The sequence below is a fragment of the Malurus melanocephalus genome, unplaced genomic scaffold, assembly GCF_030028575.1.
Source record: "Malurus melanocephalus ecotype Western Australia unplaced genomic scaffold, MMel_1.1 scaffold_509, whole genome shotgun sequence".
Classification (NCBI taxonomy): Eukaryota; Metazoa; Chordata; class Aves; order Passeriformes; family Maluridae; genus Malurus; species Malurus melanocephalus.
This window is the reverse complement of record NW_026623741.1, coordinates 350,792-374,962: the sequence shown is the minus strand read 5'-3', so window position 1 is coordinate 374,962 and position 24,171 is coordinate 350,792. Positions and strand designations below refer to the sequence as shown.

General features: G+C 53.4%; 1 protein-coding gene across 1 annotated transcript in view; it reads right to left on the bottom strand.

Annotated features, from left to right (window-relative positions):
• The window catches only part of MYO15B (myosin XVB), a 29,472-nt gene extending 6,194 nt beyond the window's left edge, over nt 1–23,278 (bottom strand). The window contains exons 1-32 of the mRNA XM_057381413.1: nt 23,120–23,278; nt 22,536–22,629; nt 18,620–18,677; nt 17,062–17,192; nt 16,866–16,961; nt 14,972–15,207; nt 14,716–14,894; nt 13,976–14,048; nt 13,350–13,556; nt 13,183–13,262; nt 12,917–13,014; nt 12,618–12,705; nt 11,247–11,348; nt 10,918–11,012; nt 10,159–10,371; nt 9,589–9,688; nt 9,047–9,253; nt 8,577–8,766; nt 8,391–8,481; nt 7,631–7,889; nt 5,828–5,928; nt 5,127–5,186; nt 4,824–4,899; nt 4,246–4,364; nt 3,963–4,081; nt 2,845–2,986; nt 2,328–2,439; nt 1,886–2,046; nt 1,565–1,677; nt 1,397–1,460; nt 1,184–1,256; nt 334–416 (exon numbers count right to left, since the gene is read on the bottom strand). Of these exons, the coding sequence (XP_057237396.1) occupies nt 334–416; nt 1,184–1,256; nt 1,397–1,460; nt 1,565–1,677; nt 1,886–2,046; nt 2,328–2,439; nt 2,845–2,986; nt 3,963–4,081; nt 4,246–4,364; nt 4,824–4,899; nt 5,127–5,186; nt 5,828–5,928; nt 7,631–7,889; nt 8,391–8,481; nt 8,577–8,766; nt 9,047–9,253; nt 9,589–9,688; nt 10,159–10,371; nt 10,918–11,012; nt 11,247–11,348; nt 12,618–12,705; nt 12,917–13,014; nt 13,183–13,262; nt 13,350–13,556; nt 13,976–14,048; nt 14,716–14,894; nt 14,972–15,207; nt 16,866–16,961; nt 17,062–17,192; nt 18,620–18,677; nt 22,536–22,598 (3,789 nt within the window). The 5' untranslated portion in view covers nt 22,599–22,629; nt 23,120–23,278. The remainder of the gene's footprint in view (nt 1–333; nt 417–1,183; nt 1,257–1,396; nt 1,461–1,564; nt 1,678–1,885; nt 2,047–2,327; nt 2,440–2,844; nt 2,987–3,962; nt 4,082–4,245; nt 4,365–4,823; nt 4,900–5,126; nt 5,187–5,827; nt 5,929–7,630; nt 7,890–8,390; nt 8,482–8,576; nt 8,767–9,046; nt 9,254–9,588; nt 9,689–10,158; nt 10,372–10,917; nt 11,013–11,246; nt 11,349–12,617; nt 12,706–12,916; nt 13,015–13,182; nt 13,263–13,349; nt 13,557–13,975; nt 14,049–14,715; nt 14,895–14,971; nt 15,208–16,865; nt 16,962–17,061; nt 17,193–18,619; nt 18,678–22,535; nt 22,630–23,119) is intronic.
• Between the last annotated feature and the right edge of the window lie 893 nt (nt 23,279–24,171).

Below are 24,171 nucleotides of genomic sequence, written 5' to 3'. Positions count from 1 at the left end.
CAGAGAGCCCTCCAGGTCATCTCTGTGCCCTTCCTCTCCCAACTTCAGGGCTCTGCCAGTTTGCCTTAAAATTTGGGATTTGCCTGGGTTCTGTAGGGCTATTTAGGCTCCAAGAAGGAGAGAGGAGGGGCAGGCTGTGCTCTCAGCCAGACAGCAATACCCAGGAAAACCATTTCCATGCAATCCCTCCCCACTTTGGTTTTTAATCCATCTGTTCCAGCTCCCAYCCCCATGCAGGAGGTGGCATTTTGGCTCTCCCTGCTCCTTCCCTTCCCAGCAAGGCCCTCCACTCCCCTGGTGCTCCAGCCCTTCTCCCMGGGGCAGTTCACACACCTGAAGGATTTCATAGACGCACTCGGCCTCACTTTTCCCGTGGTGCTTGTGCTTTGGCTGATCCCCCATGAACCTCATCAGCGCTGCAAGGCAAAGCCTGGCCTTTATCCTGAGCTGGGGTGGTGCTGCCGTGGGGCTGGGAAAAGCTCTGGAAACTCCTCTGCTGTCACTGGACAYGTGGAGCCAGCCACAGCCCAGGCAGGCTGTTCTGGGCTCTTTGCACTCAAGGCAAAGTCCCTTTTGCTGGAGCTCTCAGCAAAGACACTGATGCCTCAGGATTTCAGTTTCTCTATTTCCATGTCTCTGTAACCCTGGAATTCTTCAGTGTTTAACTCCAGACTCCACAGACAGTGCTGAGCTCCTGCTCTCCCATTTTCACACAAAACAATTCCTCTGCAGCCCCAAACCCAAGGACACCTCCCTGTGCCAGGCCCCAAGAGATGGAAACAGCAGAGAATTGGGGGAGCCAAGTTGGAGTTTTTGACTGCATTGGCTGCAGCTGCAATTGGAGGATTCAGCCCCGATGTGCAAATGGACAAAAGTGAGAAAGGGTGAAAAACCCGTGAGCCATTGTCCACTGTGGGTGCAGCCCCTGGCTAGGCTGGGACTGCCCTGGATGGCCCTGAAGGCCCTGCAATAAACAAAGTGCTTTTATTCTCTCAATTTTGTCCAGCCTCTGTTTTAGGTAAGCCCAGATAAGGCATTMACACGGGTGGTTATTAATGCAGAAACACCTTAGGAGGGGCTCTCCTCACCCAGTTTCCCTTCCCCACTGAGCCCCACAGTGTCTGTTTGCCCACCAGGGCCACCCCATCCCCCCTGCAGGGCTGGGTCCCAGGGAGGTGCTCACTCTGGAAGTTCTTGGTGGCCAGCTCGCTGAGCTCGCTGTCCGAGTAGCGCAGCAGAGACTCCTGGATCGGGACCTGCGGGGCCAGAACATCGGGATAAACTGGGATGAGGAGCTCACAGAGAGCTGGGCTTCAGCAGGGACCCGAGGGACACWAATTAGGGGACACCCACACTTGTCCAAGGAGCTGTGGCCAGGGGCAGAGGCTGAGCTCACCTTGGTGTGCCGCACCAGCTCAGCCACCTTCTTCTTGTCAGCAGACACCCTCTTCATGCCCTGCCTAGACAGAGGAGAGGGAACATGCACCCCAGAAACACCCACAGCAGTGCCCTGGTGTGGGCCACACTGCCCAGGTCCATTTGGGGATGAGCACAGAGCACTCACATAGACTGAGCCTCTCGGAAATAGCTTCTGGCAAAGTCAGCCATGGTGTAATGGTCACCAGCAGGGACCAGCATGGTGCTGTTGGCTTCTGACGTCCGGCTGGGCACAGAACTCTGCAGGGACAGCACCAAACCCACCCTAAAACACCAGCTGAGGAGCTGCAATGTGTGTTCCCAGCTGCCAGCCCTCCCCTGTTCGAGGTGCCTCCCCTCCCACACTGTGATGGGTTTGAGTGTTTTATCTGCAAGGACTGAGCACTGCCCACCCTCCCTGTGCCCCCCCAGCCACGTCCCCTGGGTGCTCCTCCCCAGGCCAGCTCACCTCCCTGCTGGTGTTCCTGCTCTCTGGGGAGGATTTCATGCTCTTCCTTTGTTCTGCCCGCCGGTCCATGCTGGTGCTGAGGTAGTCRGGGGCTGGAGCCAGCTGCACCAGGCTGGTGGGGAACAGACCRCAGCGGCCGCCCGTGGAGCCGAACTGCCAGCCTGGAGAAAGCACGGAGAAAGGGTCAGGAACCAGGGCAGCTGCCTGGAGAAACAAGCACTGGAGCTCTCCACTGGCAAAGCAGAGCAGCCCAGGTTCTCCTGCAACCCGAGGTAACAGATCCATTTAACATCCATATCCTATAACCAGGGCAGCTGGAACCAGGGAGGAGGGCAGAGCTRGAGGGTGACGGTGCCAGCCCACCCTGTGTTCCTCTGTTCAGGCCCCAGGGATCCAGCAGGACCTTGGTCCTGGCCCTGCTGGCCCCAGAAAAGCCCCTCACCTGGCTCCACGCCCTGCATGGGCAGCAGCTCGATGAGGTCGCCCCTGTGGAAGCTGAGCAGGCTCTTGTCATCCACGACGTAACTGCGCAGAGCCACCACGTAGTTGGTGTCCTGGGGAGAGGTGTGGCCAGGTCAGATCCCACCCCAAGGATGTGAAGGGTTTGGATCACCCCATGGACACTCTTGGGTCCAGTCACACCCCAAGGATTTGAAGGATTTGGATCATCCTATGGACATTCTTTGGTCAGATCTCAACCCAAGGATGTGAAGGGTTTGGATCATCCCAAGGATGTGAAGGGTTTGGACCATCCCATGGACACTCTTGGGTCCAATCACACCCCAGGGATTTGAAGGGTTTGGATCATCCCAAGGATGTGAAGGGTTTGGATCATCCCATGGACATTCTTGGGTCAGATCTCAACCCAAGGATGTGAAGGGCTCAGATCACCCCATGGACACTCTCAGGTCCATCAGGAAACCTCCCTCCTTCCCCACTGTGCCCCAGCTGTGCCTCACCTGCCTCAGCTCCTCCATGAACAGCTCCACCATGGCCTTGATGCACGGAGCCTTTGGAGAGTGCAGGATGAGCTGCTCTGTCTTCAGGGAGAACTCCAGGGAGCTGCTGCCCTTCAGCTCCACCAACAGCACCTCTGCAAAGCTGGGAACACAAGGCAGAGTGCTCAGACTCCTGCCAGAGCTTGGGGTGCAGAACGTGGGGATGGAGCCCATTCCAAGGATGGGGGATGGACACAAGCTCAGTGTGCTCCATGGTGGCCTTTCCCCAGCAGCTCGTGGCTCTCACCCCGAGGAGCTCCCTGGGGTGGCACACGGGGCTGACTCACCCCAGCACTGCCCGATGTGAGCAGAGCAYGAGGGAGGGAGGAACAGGAAAAGCCAGGCTCGATAGAGGGTCAGAGAGTCACAGCTGGCCTGGGACAGCCCCAGAGAGCGCAGCACAGCTCGGGGCTTTCAGCTGCCCCGTTCGGTTTGGCTCCCGCACCCTGCCAGGCACCGGACGCACCAGAAACACAGCCAGACACACTGGACACATGGCTGGACACACTGGATGCATTGGACACATGGCTGGACACTCTGGACACATGGCCAGACACATTGGACACACTGGACACATGGCCGGACACACGGCTGGACACAGCTGGACACACCGAACACACACTGGACACACCAAACACACCGGACACACTGGACACACGGCCACACACACTGGACACATGGCTGGGCACATCAGACAAATGGCTAGACACGCTGGACACACAGCTGGACACACTAGACACACCAGACACATGGCCAGACACACAGCTGGACACACCACACACACAGCTGGACACACGGCCGGACACAATGGACACATGACTGGACGCATCGGACATACCAGACACACTGGACACACAACCGGACACATGGCTGGACACACCAGACACACAGCTGGACACACACTGGACACACACTGGACACACCGGACACACTGGACACATGGCCACACACACTGGACACATGGCTGGGCACGTCAGACAAATGGTTGGACACTCTGGACACACAGCTGGACACACCACACACACAGCTGGACACATGCCGGACACACCGTCCCCACTCCCCAGAGCCCTCCTCCTCACCCGTAGCTGCGCAGGACCTTGAGGTGCTCAGGGTGGTACCCGGCYGCTTTCTCCACCTTCAGCAGCCGCATGCCCCGGTGAGAAACACCCAGGATCTGCACATCGCTCCCCTTCTCCCCCTGTAAGGGAAGGGCAGCACGGAGAACCCATCCCACCCCACAAAAACACCCTGTGAGGTGTGGGAGTGCAGAATCACTGCGGTGTGGCCAGGCAGGGGACAAAAATGGAGAACTGGAGCCACAGCTGGAGCAACCCAGGGGCTGGAGAGAGACAAAAGCCTCACCTGGACTGGGAAAAGGCGGGAGAAATAGTTGGCCCAGTTATCCCGAGCGGCCACCACAATCCTCTTCTTTATCCCGTCCTCCTGGATGGATTTGGCATTGTTGCCCACCCGGAACTCCACTGGCAGGGGGGCAAAACAGAGCTTGATCAGAAAAATACTCGCAGGGACTCACTCCCAGCAGTGCCTCAGTGCTCACAGCACAGCAAAAACACAGARCATGGTTTGCAGAGAGAAAAGGACAATTTCACACACCAGTCAGCTTCTGGTTTCTATCCTTTTCTCCATAAAGCTGATGTCAAAGATGACAGTTGGATTTTAAAACAAATGAAAATGAGAACCCTATCCTTGGGCTTCAGTTTCCTCTCCCCACAATAACTAAGTTTTTCTGGCTYAGAGAAATTTCAGGGTAATTTGGAAAGAACAAACACCCCTACACTGCACCCCACAAATGTGCTTTCCTGCTGCAGTGACAGACATTTCTCCTCTGCCCCAAGTCCTGTCTGAAAGGCTTGGAGGCCAGTTTCTCATTTCAGGGGGGACTCAGGGGGGAAGGAAGGGATGGTGGGGCTGTTAATTACTCAGCAGATCTTTCATCTTGCGCTTCTCCTCCCTGGAGATCCGAAGGCAGGAGTCRGAGAAGGTGTCACGGATGATCTGCAGAGGGAACACAGAGATTTCCACTGCAAAAGCCACTTTTGGCTGTGCTGGAGCATCTGAGGCTGTCAAAATGAATCTCAGAGAGGAGGGAACAGGGATGGATGGATGGATCTGAAGAAGAGACTGCACTGCTTGGGATGGATGGAAGGAAAATTGTGTAATGTAATTATGAAGTGTTCTGTCCCCAGAGGGACAAGGGACCTCGAGCCACACTCAGTGCTCACCTGTTCACACAGCAAGTTCAGACAGTAGGGCTGGCTGAAATTTTCTTTGGGGTAAAACACCTGCAAAAGGAGGGTGACAGTGGTGTTACTGCAGCAGAAGTTCCCTCCCCAGGGATGGTTTTCAATCCCTGCTGCCAGACAGGGGTGAATTYATCCCSAAGGACAGGCAGCGAGGAGACACTSTGAMTATGAGCAGGACAGGAGGCAAGGGCCAAAACCTGAGTGGTGAGACCAAGGGATGAACCCTGGTGGGTTCAGCACACTCTCAAATATTTGATTTTAAACACATTTGTGCTGTTTTAACAGGAAAGCACCRGGAAACAGTAAATTCAGTGTGAGATTTCTCAGAGCTCTCCAGGGGAAGGAAAGGACAGGTAGGGACACTGAGGCACAAGTGCCAGCAACGCAGAGCAGGACTCAGACCATGACAGGATCCCCTCCTCCAGCTCCTGTGTCTGTGTCCCCTCACTTGTGCTCTTTCTTACATTGGGTGCCTGTGACCAAAAAAACCCTTTTAACCCAAGATGGGATGAGCTTCCCCCTCCCCAGCCAACCCTCAGGGCCATTCGAATAAACAAACACACAAAAATGCTTTCCTGCTGCACTGACAGACATTTCTCCTCTCCCCTAGCCCTGCCTGGAAGGCTTGGGGGCCAGTTTCTCATTTCACAAACTGAAAACAAGAAGCTGAGGAGCTGCACCTCTTTGCGCAGGAAGATTTTCCAGGCAGGGTCGACGTAGGAGAAGCTGACGCTGGTGGTGAGCTTGTACAGCTGGGTCTTGATGCCATCATCACCTGCCACTGTCACAGCAGAGTCTGTGGGGAGAGAGGGCACTGAGGGTGGGCTGTGAGGGCCACGAGGTCCTGTCCACCCACAAGGAGCTGCCAGCAGAAACAGGACAGTCCCTGATGGGATATTCCTGTCAGAGACTCTCCTGAAGGTCAGTGACCAGCTGGTGTGAGCACAAACCAGACATTCCCAGGATTTCTGGTGGCATTTACAATTCCTGTATCAGCCACAGAGTTCAGTGCTCATAGCAGGCACTGGCAGCACTCAGCCTCCCGTGGACAATCCTCCCCCTGGGCYGGAGGTTGGAGGCACAGCTTTCACTTTGTGTCATTGTGAAAAGGCTGCTGAAGGTTTTGAAGGGACAGAAAAGTTCTCCCCTGAGCCTGGAGGCTGCAAGGTCCTGGCTAAGGGCACCCAAAACCAGCACTGGGTTGTCTTTCTTTAGATCTGTTAAAGACAGGCTGGGTCTGAAGGCAACTGTTCAAAAATGTCTTCACTTCAGCACCTCAAACTCTGAAAACTTCAGAGTTCCTAGACAAGAAATGTAGTAATTCCCATACTCGAGCTGTTTCTATAACCCTGTTCCATTAAGGGATTTTTCAGGCTAATCCAGTTACTTTTATTTACTTTCACGGGATCTCCTAAAGAACCATTTTTTAAGAGAGGAGAAGCAAATGGGGAAATTCTCTTTTGCAGGGAAGCTGCTGCAGGATGGAGCCCTTCATGATGTGTTTGACTGACTGCTCCTTTACCCACTACAAAATGTGATGGGAATTTTAGACAGCTTTAAACACTTTGCTATCCCAAGAATGAAACGAATTATCCAGGCTCCCATTGAAATCAGAGGCAAAACTGGGACTGAACAACACTTCCAAACTATAGAAGCATTAACTCTGCTTTTTAAAGTGGGCAGCATCCAAACATTCTTTGAGTGTTTAAGGTCTCTCAAGCTCAGTCTCCCTCTGAGAAGCATCCCCTAATTCCTGCCAGCCTGATTTTATATTTCAGCCCGTCCCTAAGATCCCTCCAGAGCTYTGTCAGGTGAAAGATCAGGCTTCCCATTCCTCCCCAGTCTAAAGTCCACACACTAATTACCACTTYGGTAATTACGCTTCAGGTAAACAATAAAAGCGTCGTGGGGTGGACATTGATAAGGCTGCAGCCCGAAGAACATTGCTATTTTTAGCTGCATTTTTCAGAAGGGAACAATCAGAGATTGGGAGTGCCGTGGTGGCTGCTGGACCTGTGACACCTCYGTGTGATCACCCACAGCTCTGAGTGCCACACCCCCCAGGATCTGTCCCAGGGAGTGTCACAGCTCCCTCAGGATCTGTCCCTCGGGCTGGGGACAGCTCTGTCCCTTGGGCTGGGGACAGGATCTGTCCCTCGGGCTGGGACAGCTCTGTCCCTCGGGCTGGTGACAGGAGCTGTCCCTTGGGCTGGTGACAGCTCTGTCCCTCGGGCTGGTGACAGCTCTGTCCCTTGGGCTGGGGACAGCTCTGTCCCTCGGGCTGGTGACAGGATCTGTCCCTCGGGCTGGTGACAGGATTTGTGCCCTGCCTGTGCCTCCTCTGCCCTGTCACAGCTCCCTCAGGCTCTGTCCCTCGGGCTGGTGACAGCTCTGTCCCTCGGGCTGGTGACAGCTCTGTCCCTTGGGCTGGGGACAGCTCTGTCCCTCCGGCTGGTGACAGCTCTGTCCCTCAGGCTGGTGACAGCTCTGTCCCTGTCCCTGTCCTGATTCCAGCCCCTCCCTGCCCCACTCACCGTTCCCCGTGGGTTCCTGCCTGCCCAGCTCCTCGGGCACCGGTGGGGGCACGGGGGGAGCAGGAGGGCTCTGGGGAGCTGGAGGGGCACTCTCTGCTCTGAAGATGGACAGCAGAGGCAGCTGCTTCTCCTTGATGGAGCTGGAGGCTGAGCTCGGCTTGGGCTTGACCGGCGGAGGGGTTTTCTTCTCTTGAGGCACRGGAGATGGCTGCAGGACAGAAAAACCACTCGAGGCAGTTCTGCTCTGCCCCTGTGAGCTCTGCCCCCCGGGCTCTGAGCCAGCCCAGGCCAGCAGCCCAGCCCTGCAGCCGAGGTCAGTGTGAACAGGGACACCACGGCCCTTAAACCAACACAAAACCTACAAAAGGGTGGAGATCAGCCCAACCCAGAGGAGCATTTGACATCAAAGCCTCTGGTTTGGAAGGGAAAGAATGGATGTGAACAGGGCAGGGCTTCGGTGTCAAATGTGGAGAACATGAGTTGCTTGCTCCAGATCAGCCTCAAACATCCTACAATGGGACTCTGTGCTCCAGAGCCTTTTTTTTAGGATCTCAGGTGATTTTACAGACTGGAACTCAGTCTAGGCTGGGCAAGGCCATGGTGAGAGCTGCCAGAACCTCACAAGCTAAGCAGAAATCAGCTCCCTGGGAGGAGCTGCACAGGCTCTCCCTACTCAGCTCTTGGGGTCAGCACAGGGCAGAGGACTCACTGGTGGCTGAGGTGAGGAGCTCATCATTCCCAGCTTGGCCAGAGCTTCATTTTTGGGGTCGTTCCTCTTTATAAACGGCTTGGGAGCCCTCCTGCAAGGGAACAGGGGACAGCGTTACGGGGTTTGGGCACGATGGAGCTGAGACTGAGACCCCCTCCCCGTGCCCACAGGGGTCCCAACTCTCACCTGAGGGGCTCGAAGGGCTGGGGCTCGGGGGGTGGTCTGCTCTGGTACATTTTGATGATGTTGCCGATCTCGTGGCTCGGGGCAGGGCGGGACTCGGGACCCGAAGGCTTCACCACGGGCGGCTCCTTCTTGGCTCTTGGCGTCTCCTTCTTTGGCTTTGGCTGAGGAGGTGGCACAGGGGTGGCAGGAGCTGTTGGGGTCACAATTTTAGCCAACAGACCAGCAAAGGCACAGGAGAAATCCCTTTATCTCATGTGAAATTCCCTCTTTCACCCTGAGGCTGACTGGCTGTGGCCTTCCTTTGGGATCCCACTGCCCACAGCTCACACATTGCTCTCTCCCCTCTGCTGTGAAGATGCAGACTCCCATGAGAGCCAGATCCTTTCCTCCTCTGCCTAAATCCTGGCCTGATGTGTSTGGAAAGTTCCTTCTTGTCAGCCTACCTGGGTCTCCCATGCACAGCATCTTACCTGGCTCTGGTTTAGGGACAGGCTTCACTTCTTTCCTCTTCTCCTGCTCCTCTTTTCTCCTCCTCTCCTCTTCCTCCTTTTTTCTCCTTTCCTGCTCCTCTTTTCTCCTCCTCTCCTGCTCCTCCTCCTCCTCCCTTGGCTGGGGTTTTGCTGGAGGAGTCCAGGTTTTGCTGGGTCTGACTTTCTTCACTCGGATGTGTTGCTCTCCTGCATGGAAAGGGGGACTTGAACAAGCCAAACCCACACCCAAAATCTGGCACTGGTGGCACAGCTCCCCCCCGTGCCTCAGTCAGCAAAAATTTGCTTTTTTTAGAGGTGAGGGAGAATGTGGCAGTCACAGGCCTGGAGATTTCCAGAACTGGCCCCACAACACCTCACAATCTGAATTGCAGCCAGGTGAACCAGAACCCAAAAAACACAGCCCAGCAGCTCTTGAAGGGTTCARCTGGTTCCAGGCAGGGAGAAAGGAACACCTGGGCATGCCAGGGAGCCTGCAGAGCGAGGTTAGGATGAGTGGAATTCCCARAGTGGCAGATGCTCACCCATCTTTTGGAAGAACTCTCTCTTCTGCTGGAAAGTTTCCCGAGGATAATCCTCCTCCTCCTCACTGCTGGAGGGCTCCTCCTCCRTGGGGCCATAATCCTGCAGGCAGGGCACAACTCACTCAGCACCACCTTCARCTCAGGGGTGGCTTTGTCTCGAAAAGTTCTGCTCTAGAGGCTCTCCCCATCCAGGAGAGATGCTCCAACAGATTAATTTCTAATACAGGGAACCCTCAGCCAAGCCCAGAGAAGGAGGATTGTGTTAGAGACCCAACACAGCTTGCTGGAAGATAAAGAACTCAGAGAAATTAATTTCCCTGTGGAAAAAATCCAGCTCAGCTGGAAATGGATTGGCCAACCCAGCAGCCAAACCTCCACAGAGCAAATGCCACCCCAGGTTTGACCCTTTAAAGACTCAGCCAGCAGATTTTGGAAGGTCTCAGTATCATCAGCTGAGCACAAATCTCTGCTCTGCTCTCTGCCAAACCACGGCCAGGCAGGGAGGGGAGCAGAGCAAACACCAAACACGAAATTCAAACCAAATTCCCCGCAAATGTTTGCTCCTCATACCGGCTCTTTTGCCCTGGCTGGTGGCTCTGGAGATCTTGGTGGTGTTGCCTGGCTGCTGGGAGGCTTCTTGGGTTTTGGGAGCGTGGCTGGGGCTGAGACTCGTGCTGGGCTTGAGGCTCTTGGCCTCGAGCTCTCGAGAGATTTTTGTCGCTTCTGCTGCTCCTGCTGCTGCTGCTGGGAAAGGCTCATGGCTTGAAGGGTCATCTGCTGGGCCTGGGGGAGGGAATTGCAGTGTCCATGAGCTCAGGGCACACAAACCCAGCCATCAGTCACTGTTCTTTCACTGGCAATCACAAAACATCCACAAATTCCCTCGTGTGGATAAGGTGTGCCCAGGGAATCTTCTCCCACCTGGCCAAGGRTGCARAACCCCCAAAACCACCCCAAAGGCTCTGCTGCCAKCCTGGGGCTGCYRTGCACTCACAGGGCTTTGTACAGAGGGCAGAACAGTGCAGATCTGCACCTCCAGCAAACCCCAGCTTCAAACCCCCTGGGAACTGCAGCTGAACCTTCTCAGGACCTGCTGCTGTCCCTGCTGCTCATCACTGACAGTGCCACTGTGTCCCATGGACACAGAGGGGCTCAGAGTGTCCCARTGCTGCAGACTGAAACAATCCCACCTTGTAGGGTTCACCCAGCACATGGGGACAGAGACACGGAGCAGGAGGGGAGCTGGGCTCCCCCAGCACAGCACAAACCCCACAGTTTGTGGGGTTCACTGTGGCTGTTCCTCCCCAGCTSCCGGGCCCTGGCACTCACCATGAGCATGGCTTGCTGGTTGATGAAGGCTTGCTGCTGAGCTGCCAGCTGGCTGGGATCCACAGTGGGCATCATGGGCTGGGGCATCACCATGGCTGGGGGAGACACACACACACATCAGCACAGTGCTGCAGGTGATCCTTCCCACAGAGCCTGAGCGTCAGCCTGGAGCGTTCAGCGAGCCCCTCACCTGACACTGGAATGCCTGACACCCCATCCCATCCCATCCCATCCCATCCCATCCCATCCCATCCCATCCCATCCCATCCCATCCCATAAATCCCATAAATCCCATCCCATCCCCTCTCAGTGACTGAAACCACTCCCACCTGGCATAGGTGCAACCCCGCCAGCCCCGGGCATCATGGGCATGGCTGCTGGCATCCCCACCATGGGCTGGTAAACCGGTGCCTGGGTCATTCCAGGGAAGCCTGGAGGCAGAAGAGCAAGCTCAGGGTGTTTTTGGGGAATCCCAGGTGAGAACACCCTGAGCAGCCCCACAGAGCTCTGCTGGGGCTCTCCACATGCAGCAGCCACAGCAGGACACGGCAAAACTCAGGGGAAAAAGGAAAGCTGAGAAAAATGTGCTGTTAACAACAGTATGCAGGCTCTGTTTCTCTAGCCTGGCTTGGCACGGCACCATCCTTCGTGATTGGGCTTATCAATAATTCCTGCCTGTGTCTGATTGATTACAGGAATTACAGGGGGAGGGTTTCTCTTGAGGGATGGGCAAAGATCTCTGGAGCTGGGGCTGTCACATCCATTTGGTCTCTTTGCAGCAGGGATGAACGAGTCCCGGCCTGCATGGCATTGTGTGCCCTGTGAAGGAGCTGTGGGCAGGAAGGAATTCCTCTTTTTTCAGCAGTTCAGTCCCATATGGGGTCACAAACAAACCCCAGTGAGTGCAAAGCCAGCAGAGTGAGGGGTGTGGGGATCAGGCTCTCAGAGGATCCAGCACCAATCTGCTGAATCACAGTGTCCTCACCAGGGAGAGCAGCCCTGCAATGCCACCACATCCCTCATCAGCTGAGGAGCCACTGAAGTGACAAACTGGCTTCAGACAGTGATCTGTRACAGGGCTTGTCATGTCCCAGAGCCTCTCCAATGGCCAGAAGCATTCCCAGTCTCAGGAATGACTGGACTGCACATTCCCCACCTTTCTGACACTGCTGGGTGTGTCCCCACCATGCAGATTTGTCAGTGCCATGAATGCACCGGTGTYTGACTCCACCCTGCTGCAAATGCCRGGGTCTGAACTCCACAGAAACGAGGAAAAGTCAAAAAAAACAAACACACAAACCAGAACCCCTTCAGGGTTCACACTTACTAACCCAAGGAATAGCTACAGATGCTGGGAAGCTCTGGAAGGAAGGAATAAGAAAGGTTAAAACCACCCTGATAAAGGCAGCAKCAGCTCTGTGAAAGCACGAGGTGAGCAGGAGGTGGACACATGAATTACAAGGGTTTGTATGGGCCCCAGACCAGCTCAAAAGAGAAATTAGAAACACAGCAAAGTGGTTCCCTTTCCCAACACCTTCCCCAAAGCATCTCTCAGGAGTGCAGCCCATGCTAAAGCCCTGTGCTCACCATGAGCCAGCTGAGCCCATGCAATAATCAGCATTTCAGGGGCTCCCTGACCCGTTCTCCCTGAATCTCCCAGAGTCCCAGATGTTCCCAGCTGTCCCCAAGCCCTGACAGACCTGTGGAAGGAAAGATTCCTCTCTGTGTGGGTCCAATCTTCCCACCTCCTTTCATGCGTCTGCTGAGAATCTCCGTGTTATCCATATCCTGCATTAAAAAAAAAAAAAAAAAAAAAAAAGAAAAAAAAAAACCCAAAACAGTTATCTGAGCTCAGAGAGACAGAATTCCCAGAGGGAGAGACATCCAAAGGCACATCTGAGCTGGGCAGGGGCAGTGAACGGGCCGGGAAAAGCTTGAAGGGCTCACAGGGAAAGGGGAGCTGCAGAGAGAAGAGGGGAGGGAACATCAGGGAACTTACAGATCCTCGGGAGCCCTGATGCAGGACAGGGCTGAAGAGATCATCCACGTAGTGATCCAATCCTACAGGGGTCCTCAGRTCATCCCTGAACCTGGAATCTGCCAGCAGAGAGAGAGCTGGTGACAAGGCAGGCGAGAAACCTTCCCGGTCAGTCACGGTTCAGAGCAGACCTCTGCCCCAAGGAGAATCCCCCAACTCCCCCTCAGCTCTGACCCCCTTCCTGGGCCCATCTGGCCCTTCCAGGGTCACCCTGGGCTGGAGCTCACCTGGGTGGGGACCGAYGAGCTCTGGGGGCAGGCTGGGCGGGGGGAAGGCGGGCGCCTGGATGCCTGGAGCAGGAGGGATCCTGGGGGAAAGGAGATGGGGACCAGAGAGCTGAAAGAGGAGGGGCTGGGTGACAGGGCCAGCAGTGCTGGGGCAGGACGTGGCTTACATGTCCAGGTCAGAGGTCTGGAGGGTGCTCCTGTCCCGTTCTGGAGCGATGGGGTACTCGGTGCGGGGCTGGGAGGAGCTGCTGAAGTTGCTGGTCTCCTCCATCTCTCCGATGAGGTCCAGCACAAAGTCACAGCCCAGCAGATCCTGCCATGTGCTGCCGGTGAACATGGAGACTGACCAGCCTCGAGTCCTCCTGTCACAGCCCCTGGTGCAGGAAAGRCATCCAGGCAGGCAGGGGAAAGGGTGAGGAAAGAAAACATCACATCCAGTTTCTTCATGCCCTGTCCATCCTGGCTTAAGCCCTTTAGATTTAGGGTGTGAATCAACCATTAAATACCCAAGCTCAGGGAAGAAATTAGAATGACTCTAGATTTGTTCCTTTTTTTTTCATGTTTTCTCTGAAGCTGCTCTCACTGACCACACCATAATTCCTCTGTTCCTAAAGAAGCCCACTGRTTTTGCACAGGGATGGGGATGAAAGGTTGAAAAAAGGAGCACACTGGAATGCATAAGGAGTGACTATTCCATGTGTGACCATGTAAATTCCAGCCCGATCAGTCTGACCCTTAGGGCTGGTGACAGCCCCTCTCACACCCCCAGACCTTCTCCCACCCTCTGGCATACCTTGCACTCAGGATCCAGGCTGCATACTGCTCTCCAGTCATCCAGGACTCCACCTCAGCTGAGAATTTCTCCTCTAGCACAGAGAGCAAGGTCAGTACCCACAGCCTCCCAAAGCAACCCCAACATCCCATGGGACACAGCCAGAGCCCAGCTGGAAAATCCCACCCCCCCTGAGCAGGGTCATGGGAGGACTGAAAGCTCAGGGAGGGCTCCACGTGGACACATTCACATCCCAAATATCTGGGATATTTGATGGCACAGGCTGGTGTTTCCAACAGGACAGGTGAGAACCCTGGTGTGCTTGGACTGTCACACAAGAGCAGGGATGTTCTGTGCTCCATTCACAGAGCTGCAGCTTGCTCAAGAGGCAGCTTGAGGCAATATTTGGGAAGGGAGAAGGGCAGAWAAYCCCTGTAACAAATCACTGCAGCATGGGCTATGCTGTAATGGGTAACAGGAGAACGAACCCCACAGAGATGTACAGCCAGAAMAACCCTCTGTCAAGAACACCCCAAACTCAGGGGGATCTCACCCCTCAGCCTGAGCAGCAGGTCCCACCAGGCCCAGACTTTACAATTTTTGGGTCTAAATTCAGATCCTTATATCCCCCATGGCTGCACCAGCAAACAGTGTTCTGATCACTCTATTAAGCAGAGAGAATTTTCCCCCAAATGCTGATTTCTGCCTGGAAAAATTCCTTAGAGACCAAAAGACAGTGTGAGGGTGGAAAATTGAGTTACCATTGAAGGCGTGCACGTCCAGCACCATCTTGCCTCTCCTCTGGTTGGCTGTCCACTCCAGCTGGGTGGGAGGGTAAGCCCTGCAGGGTGCAGGCTCGGTGCCCGGGCGCTGCGCCGCCGTCAGCATCTTGCGCTGGCACAMGGCGCTGTAACCCTCGGTGCCATGGTCCGACACAAACCTGGGGAGGACAGCCACCTTCAGCACCTGCTCATCCCTCAGCACAAACCTGGCTGGGGTTTTTTTTCCTGCTCTTACTTCAGCAGAGGTTTCTCCAGCGCTGGTGAAGGGCTGAAGCAGCTGAGCAGAGTGGCCATGAGGACCCAGCCCCGCCGGCTGCGCTCCATGTCCGCATTCCTCCAGGTCTGGGTCACCACYTGGCTGAGGATCTCATCACGCAGAGCAGCATCACTCAAACCTCTGCCAGCGATGTAGTTGCCCAGGAGCACCTCCTGCCAGCCACGGAGGCTCCTGTCACCGATAAATCGCAAAATCTGGAAAGATCCCAAGGGAAAAAGAGAGAATTGGAGCTGTAAGCTTCTGTCCCAAACTGTGGTGTTGGAGGCTGTAGACACCTGAGGGAGCCTGAGTGGCCAACACTCACACTGGGGTCTGTCCTCGGGGTTTTGTGCACCACCAAATTGCAGGGGAATTTGGGAGTCAACGTTAACAGAGATTGGATCCTGACTAAAAGTCAGGGTGACTTCAGTCTCTCCTCAGTTATGACTCAGAATTTGCTCTTGGGCAAAATATTTCCCCTCGGGCAGGGCTCAGACAGGAGTAAATCACCAGAGGATATTTGCTGCTGAGCCCACTGAGTGTGCAAAAGCCTTTGGTGCAGTTAATATTACACCAATATTTGTGTAAATAGACACCAATATTACACCAGTGTGGGATGTGGTGTCTCAGCACACTCCCTGAAGAAATTACTCAGCTTCTTGGCTATGCACATCAATATCTACAATGTCTTTTTCATTTGTATTTCTCACCCTTAGGTTCAGAGCCTTTTTAGTTTGTATTTCTCACCCGTAGGTTCAGAATGATTTCTTTCATCCTCTACACTTCAATACATCATTAATTCTTTTTTTTTTTTTAATGAACAGCTTTGGAAAGAACATTTAAGGGTAACAACACTTCTAAAAACAGTTCATGGTACTGAGCATGTCAGAGATTCACTGAGATAAACAGGGAATGGTGGCTGTTTAGTTCTCATGGAATTCTTTGTAGCAAATCCCTGCTTCATTAGCAACGGAGAAAAACTGCCTTTGATCTTTAGAAAAATAATAGTATTCTGCTTAAACACAATCCTATTCACAAGRTTTTATTGAAGCTTATGCTCTTCTATAATTGGGATCACGAGGACAAAACAAGAGACTGCTTTTAGGTATTAACTTCCTTAATGGGCTTATTTTAATTCTACGTAATTCCCAAAAAAGATTACCAGATTTACTTAGAAAGTACCTGGAGATTCATTCTATTTTCAAACACCATATRACCACTTTAAAGAAAAAATATAAAGAAAATATAAATATGGAGAAGAATATAGAAGAAATATAAAGAAATTGTACATCYGCAGAGTCAGAATGACACCGTCCCCTCCACGCAAACACTGCAGGTGAGGGTGTGGTTCCAGGTGCAGTTTTCCTGATGACAAAGTCCCTGCCCTTTTCCAGCCTTTGTGCAACAGTTCACTGTCCCCTGTTGGGCACTGACACATCTGTGAGCCCGAGATGCAATCAAGATATTTGCAATAAACCGCATCACAGAAAAGATCTGGGTTAAACAAAACTTTGTTATGACTGATGGATGAGTAAGGGGTTGAGGGGACAGACTGTCCTTATCATTGCTAGTGAGTCTGGAATATTGGGATCTGATTTTAAAGCAGTCTGATTCCTTTATGTCCTGCCAAATTCTGAATTCACCAGGCAATTCACTCTGAGCCCAGTGAATGATCTGTGGCTGGTGTGTGCCTCTCCAAGAACACAGCAATCCTCAGGGGTTGTGTGTGATCTCAGACTATTCAGGGCCTGGAAGGAGCAATTTATTCTGCTTTTCCAGCCTTCCAGGTATTGTAAAAACAGTATCCACCACCAGCATCTCATATAAAACCATCAAAACATTCTCCAGCAAGGCCAAGAAYGACATCTCTTACCAATTTGTTGATCTCAAGGSCGCTCTCCTGGTGCTCAGCACCCARRTGGGTCAAGGGCTGCTGCAGAGGCTGACCAGGGGCAGGGAAATCTGGCTTCTGCAAAGGAACAGGAGGACAGAAATGTTTGCTCCTGGTGCTGCCAGAACCTGCGTGTGTGCCCAGGGGAAGCACGAAGAGAAATTAAAACATTTCCCACCTGGAAGTGCGATTTGACRAAGGAGGAGAAGGGGTGGCTGTTGATGTTGGGCGGGAGGGAAAGGTCATCCTTGACCTTGACTTCTGGGGGCTGTGTCTCYGTTATCTGGCTGGCCTGGGCTCGGTACCGACCTGCAGGGAAGGAGGGTTGGGGTACAGCACTCACAGCTCAYCCTGCAGCTCCTGAAGCAGCCCCARGGACACCCAGCCCAGCCCTGCTGCCCCTGAGCCCCTGGCAAGCACAGCATCACCACCCTGAAACCACAAGGGCTCCCTTCAGGAGGGGGATTTGACAGCTCTGATCCTTCAGACTCTTGTCCCCAGGGAGATTCTGGTCTGTTCTGCAGCGTTTACACAGCAGGAAATGCTGAGCCCGTGCAGAAATCCTGCTGGCAACTGTTCAGCCAACAAGGAAATGAGGGGTGTCTGCAATTAGGGGTTTATCACCCTGAGAGAGGAGCAAACATCCCCCAGTGAAGGGATTTCTCAATGCAGCACAGCTTTTGTGCATTCCTCTCTCTCCCAACGTGTCCCCCGCTGCTCTCCCATCCTGTTTCCATCCCATCCTCTTTCATTTCCAGCRGTTTCACTGCTCCCTGAGCTCCTCTGGCTCTTGTTTGAGCAGCTGAAAGCCCCTGTGCCATGAGATGTGAGGAGTTTGGGAACCCAGCACAGGCTGCTCCAGTTCACAGCACCCTTGTGCCTCATTGTCCCCTCCCTGTCCCCAGGGAAGGCCACGGGCACAGCTGGCTTTGGGTTTGACACCACTGAGAGGAAAATCCTGCCTCAGCCCTAAATATTCACATTGCACAGAGGAAACACAACTGCAAATATCWGAATGCTCAAGGACAGGTCAGCAGCTGGTGAAATTCCTGCAGTTAGTGCTATTCTGGAGATTTGAAAACAGTTGTTGCGTCCCTAAGTTGATAAACTTACAAATATTCACCTTGTTATATGGTTACATTATGAAGTTATTATATTGTTATATCTTTGGGATGATAAATTGTTGCAACTTGAGTTACTACACTGTTCCACCATCAAATTGTTACTCTGTTTCTCCTTCCTTCTATTTTCAAATTCCYATTGAGGAAGTAATTTTTAATGAAATCTACAAACATTTATTTGAAATTGCCAAAACTGCAATTTTCTTCACCTCCAACTTCCTTAAAGATTTTTTTTGAATGGTTAAAAGATGGATTTAAGTTCTTCAAACCCAGATACTCATCCCTGCCAGAGAYCTGGGCTCATTAGGAGTTTGCTATCACATCACTTTGACTAAAGAGTTTTGCACCAACCAGCTCAGAAAAAAAAGAGCTGAAAAATGAACAAAAATACTGATTTTAAACCTGCTGCTCTGCCCCCTGGCCCAGTTGTTTTTCCTCCATGCCATGTGGGGAAACAWCACGCATTGTCCTGTTTGCCTTTATCATGTTTACACTGCAATGACAATAAATCAAATCCACAGCAGTGACAGGCAGCAGGGAGAACAAACACCTGCATTGATACAAACAAGGAAACACCGTGAAGAGGAAAAGGAGGCCAAGAGGGGCATTTCTCACCTTCCACAAAGCGCAGGAGGGCTGCGAGCTCCGCGGGGATCTCCAGCAGCCCCACGTCCTGCAGAGAGAAATAAATCAGCATTGGAACCACAGCAAAACGCGGGCTGAGGCTGGGTGAAACTGCCTTGGAAAAGCTGCCAGGACAGGGATGGAGCACCTGAGCCAAAGCAGAGAATTCTGCCACCCCAGCAGGTTCAGAACATTGCAAACGGGGAGGTATCACACGAGCACAGCTGCGTGACACGGGGCAGCAAAGGAGGGGAAGGTGATTGGTTTAGGAAATTCCTAAATAAAAAAAAAAAAATCCTTTCTAAATAAAAAAAAAATTCTCCACTGCCATGGAGGGAATGACAGGGAAGTCAGATTTGTTTGACTCATCCCTCGTTCCTAACAAGTCTGGCACATTGAACAGTAGAGATTGCAGCTGGAGGGTAAAGGCTCTTTCCTCCTGCACCTTCTCCTGACATTTATCTTGTTAATTTTTCAGTATCCAAAAGTGCTACAGCATAAAAAGAGACCTGACTCTGATCTTCGGTGTATGCTGGAGGTTCCTCAGGAAGCTCCGATCTCTGCCTGGGTAATCCAGATGAGAATCTGGCTAATGAGGTTTGATTTCTCACTGGTTTGCACCTTGCACTGCTGCAGGGTAGGAAGCAAATGGGCCAATGCCACTAAGTTTATCAGAATCACTGCATGGTGTGTCAGCTCAGGTCTTTCCAGACAGAACTACTCAGGTTAAGGCCMTCTAAAACCAAGCCAAAGACACAAAGCCTGAGCTTTTGGGATTTTTGAATTTTTTTTTTTTAAGATCTGCATAGTAAAGCCTCTTGTCACCAGCACATTATTCTGACATCTCCCTCCATATAAAACTTAAAGACACATTCACAGCATTTTTGATCAGTTTGATTTTGCTCTTGAGAAGATACTTGACTTCAAGCCTGGCTTTTCAGTGGTGCATTCAGGGAGTGGACCGTGAAATTCTACAATTCTGGATCCAGACCTGAGGAGCAGGTGATACAAGAGCACCCAGTGCTAATTATTCCTGTTGTTACTGACAAATCTGTACAAAATTGTGAATTATGTCAATTGGTAATTAATTATGTCAATTGTCAATTAAGTCAAAGAGTCCCTTGGTACAGGCACCAGAGCAAATGTGTGCCCAGTCTAGGCACACAAATAATGGCATTAATTAGGAGTGTTGGTGCAGGCTGAATGTGTTATGGAGCCTGTCAGACATCCCTTCCTCTACTACATCTTCCATAAATATATTTATGCAGAACTGCCTCATTCCCACCCTTCAGTAGAATGTGATCATCAGAAATAATCTTCCCTCCAGCTCTGAAACGGGGTCCAGTGCTGTGAACAAACACAGTGCTCTGCCCACGACAGTTTTACGGTGCCTGGCTGTGCCCAGAGTTTGGGAAACACTGAAAATTGAGATATTTCTGAGTCAGAAGGCCCTTTTTATACCCAGCAGATCTGTGTTCTGCACTGGGTTCCACACACTGGGTACCCCCTCCAGATGTTCTGCTGCTCCCCAGCAAATCTGAGCTGAGGAGGCACCAGGGAGGGAGAACACCTGGAGAGCTTGGCTTGTTTTGATCTCAGACCCTCCCAGAATGTTTGACAACTCACCATTCCGTGGCTGGGACTGTTCTCTGTGCTGGGATCTCCTCCTTTGTTTCCTTTCCTCTAACTCCTGCTGTTAGGAGATGAAAAGGGGATGGAGGGTGGGAAGTGGAAAGGGATGGAGTGTGGAGCCTCTTCCAGCTCTTCTGGGGGCAGATGCCATGGAGGGGCAGGGGCTGGGGCCCTGCTCCAGCAGATAAAATGACAGAACAGCTACAGAGCCTTTTTGGGACCCCACAGAGCGTTCTGAGAAGGGGCAAAGCCCTGAGCTTGGCTCAAACACCTCCTGCCCTGCACGACACAGCAGCCAGAGCCTGAAGCCCTGCCCAGCATCCTTCCACACCCTCCCTCGCTGAGCACTTGGTGTGGATCAGCACAAAAGCACTCAGCAGCTGCCAGAAACATCCACCTGCCTCCTCCAGCACCAGAACACACGGTAACAGCCTGAACATAGACAGATGGACATGGCCACGGAGACCAAACCCTTCAGGAAGGTGAGAGGGATGCACCAAACCCTTCAGAAAGGCAGAAGGGATACCCCAAACCCATCAAAAACAAGGGAGGGACGCACCAAACCCTTCAGAATGGCTGGAGAGATGTGGAGGAATACCCCAAACCCTTCAAGAAAGGTGGGAGGGATAGGGGGGGATACACCTAACCCTTCTGACAGGCAGGAGGCATACACCAAACCCATCAGAAAGGTGGGAGAGATGCACCAAACCCTTCAGAAAGGCAGGAAGGATGCACCAAACCATTCAGAAAGGTGGGAAGGATACCCCAAACCCATCAGAAAGGCTGAATGGATGCACCAAACCTTTCAGACAGGCAGGAGGGATACACCAAACCCTTCAGAACGGTGGGAGGGATGCACCAAACCCTTCACAAAGGTGGGAAGGATACCCCAAACCCTTCAGACAGGCTGGAGGAATACAGAGGGATACCCCAAACCCATCAGAAAGGTGGCAGGGATGCACCAAACCCTTCAGACAGGCAGGATGGATACACCAAACCCATCAGAAAGGTGGCAGGGATGCATCAAACCCTTCAGACAGGCGGGAGGCAGTTTACCAAAAGCTAAACTCCCTGGCAGCCCTGCCCTTTCCCATCCATTCTGTGGTTCCCCAGCCCCATCACTCACCTGAGTCCCGCTCCGAGGTGGGAAAGGAGGGCTCTGTGCCTGTGTCCCTCTGCCTGTCAGTGTGACTGTGTGGGAGTGATGAGGGCTGGGCTGAGGAGGACAGTGACAAGCKAAAGTCCGAAGGGCAGGGCTGCGGGGCGGGGGGAAGGAGGAACTGTGTGGTGCTGAACTTTGAGACCTTTGCTGCTGCCGCTGCATGAACAGAGACCTCAGCAAACAAACAGAGAAGGAACGGAAACGGAGCCAAAAAGGCTGCACTGTTGTGGTTACCTGGGAGAGGGAACAGCTGGACCCCGTCCAAGAGGGAAGGGTAAGAAACGGAACAGAAACTCGAGGTGTTCTGGGCATGGCAGCACAGGAGGCACCTCTGTGAGTTTGATGTRTTAATTTGTAAACACATTAGACAAGTCAATAAAAGCTTTAATTTTCAAGTATGAGACCTATGAACTGCATAACCAAGTGTGTATCATTCAGTAATAATAATTAGGAGGGTGATTTTTTTTGTCCTCAACCCTGTGTCCCACCGTGCCCACAGCCACGCCAGGAGCTGTGCTGGGTCACTGCTGTGTCACTGACAGMYRKGGGAKGTTTGTTGCTACTCTGAGGAKGAGCGGTCTGATTTCCTGTTTCAARTTTTCCTCTAACAGTTTGTGAAAAATATATTGTACACACTTGACAGGACCATGGCTCTCTCCTGCACAGCGTTTTCCATCTTCTCAAAAGGCTGCCATCCTGTTCWCACCCCAAGATTTGCACCTCTTGAYTTYCARGAGGGMTTGAGCAGCTGTAAGGGATCGRGGGAGGATCATTGCAGACTGAAAAMATCCTGCATTTCAGTCACCATCAGAAACTGAGCTGGACAATGGAAAGAGCCAAATGAACAACTCCTTACAGCTTCAGCTCTGTGGGGCAGCCTGAGGGAGCAGCCAGACCCACGGAGCAGCCGTGTTTGCAATACCTACAGCAGTTCTGAGTGCCTCTGAGGGACAGAAAGCTCTGGTCTCTCTGGTGTCTTCACCTGACTGCATTTTTGTCAGACTGAGAGTCAAGGACATCTCGCTGGGCCATCCCAAAGCCATCCCTGCCCTGGCCTCACCCAGCCCCAGCTCGCTGTGCTCRGGGCTCAGCTCCTCCTGTACACCTCATCACCTGGCAGCGCTTCCTCCTTTGAACCAAAGGTCTGGAGATCAAAATCATGGTTTTGAATTGCATCAACGTCTTCTTCAGCCTCCTGTAACGCTTCCTAGAAGGAYGAGAGAACAAAAGAATTGGTCAACAGGGAAACATCAGCCACACAAACACACGGGGAGCAGGCCAGGAGCAAACACGAGGAGGGGCCTGGGCAGGGACATCCCCACATGGCTGTCCCTTGGCAAGGCCAAAGTGCTGTCCCCTGGCTGTTCCCTGGCAGTCCCCTGGTGGTCCCTTGGCTGTCCCCTGGCAATCCCCTGGTGGTCCAATGTCGGTCCCCTGGCTGTCCCCTGGCTGTCCCCTGGCGGTCCCCTGGCGGTCCCCTGGCTGTCCTGGCTGTTCTCTGGCTGTCCCCTGGTGGTCCCCTGGCAGTCCCCTGGCGGTCCCCTGGCTGTTCCCTGGCTGTCCCCTGGCAGTCCCCTGGCGGTCCCTTGGCTGTCCCCTGGCGGTCCCCTGGCTGTCACCTGGCTGTCACCTGGCTGTCCCCTGGCTGTTCTCTGGCTGTCCCCTGGCTGTCCCTTGGCTGTCCCCTGGCTGCTGACCTTGCCTGGTAGCCTCGGAAGTGAGCCTGGATGAGCGTGACTTTCTCCTGGAGGACGCGGAGGCGCCGGCGCTGAAGGAGGCGCCGGAATTTCCTCTGCAGGGTGAGCACAGCCCAGCTCTGCCTCTGTGCCCAGCGCTGCTCCAGCAGCTCCTTGGCCTTCTCCTTCAGGAACACCTGGGCAGAGGCAGCAGCAGCTGAGCACCAGGGAAGAGCAGAGTCTCCAGGGCCACCAGGATGGAGGAGACAACCATTTCTGCCTCTAGAAGGGATTGTTGCTTTTCCCCTTCCCCTGATGGTTTCTCTCTGCAGCCTCTGAGGGCTCTTGCTAAGGAAAGAGGGGARGGCAGGAGCTGCAGGTGCAGGCAGAGATGGATGAATTTGTGTTGGACAAGGAACCAGGGAGCAATGAGGGTCAGCAGGGCAGCAGAGGTGGAAGACCAGGAATTCTGGGTGTGTGAAGGGCTTGGCCATGCTGCAATAGCCTGGAGCTGGGGTCTCCTGTCAATCTGAAGGGCTAAAAACCTTCTTAGTGTTTGAGAGGAGCAGCAAAGGGGAGAGGGGAAGGTGAGAGGGGGAGGTGGCAAAGGAAGGTGAGCGAGGCCCTCCTTCTCAGGGCAGAGCTGAGCTCCTCTCGGTGCTTTGGGGCCATTAGGACAGCTGGGACCCTCTGCAGGCATCACCTTTGTCACTCCAATCTGATAGAGCTCCGAGGGGCTCCCCAGCACTCGAGCCAGCACCGCTGCACAGCCGTCCCTCCGCCCMGAGCCGCTGCGGCCGCTCCCGGCCAGGAGCCCGTACCTGGGGCAGGAGGAGGACAGCGCTGTGACAAAAACCACGGAGCCCTCGGAGGATAAACCCCCAGGGCTGGGGGATCCCGGGCAGGACAGCCCCTACCTGGCCAGGAATTTATGGAATGGCAGGCGGACAGGGTAGCCCTCCTTCCGAATGTGGATCGCCTCCAGGATCCCCGAGTGTCGCAGCTGGCCGCTGACAAACTCCACATCGAAAACGTTCCACAGCTCCAGGAGAAGGTGAGAGAAAACATGAAAA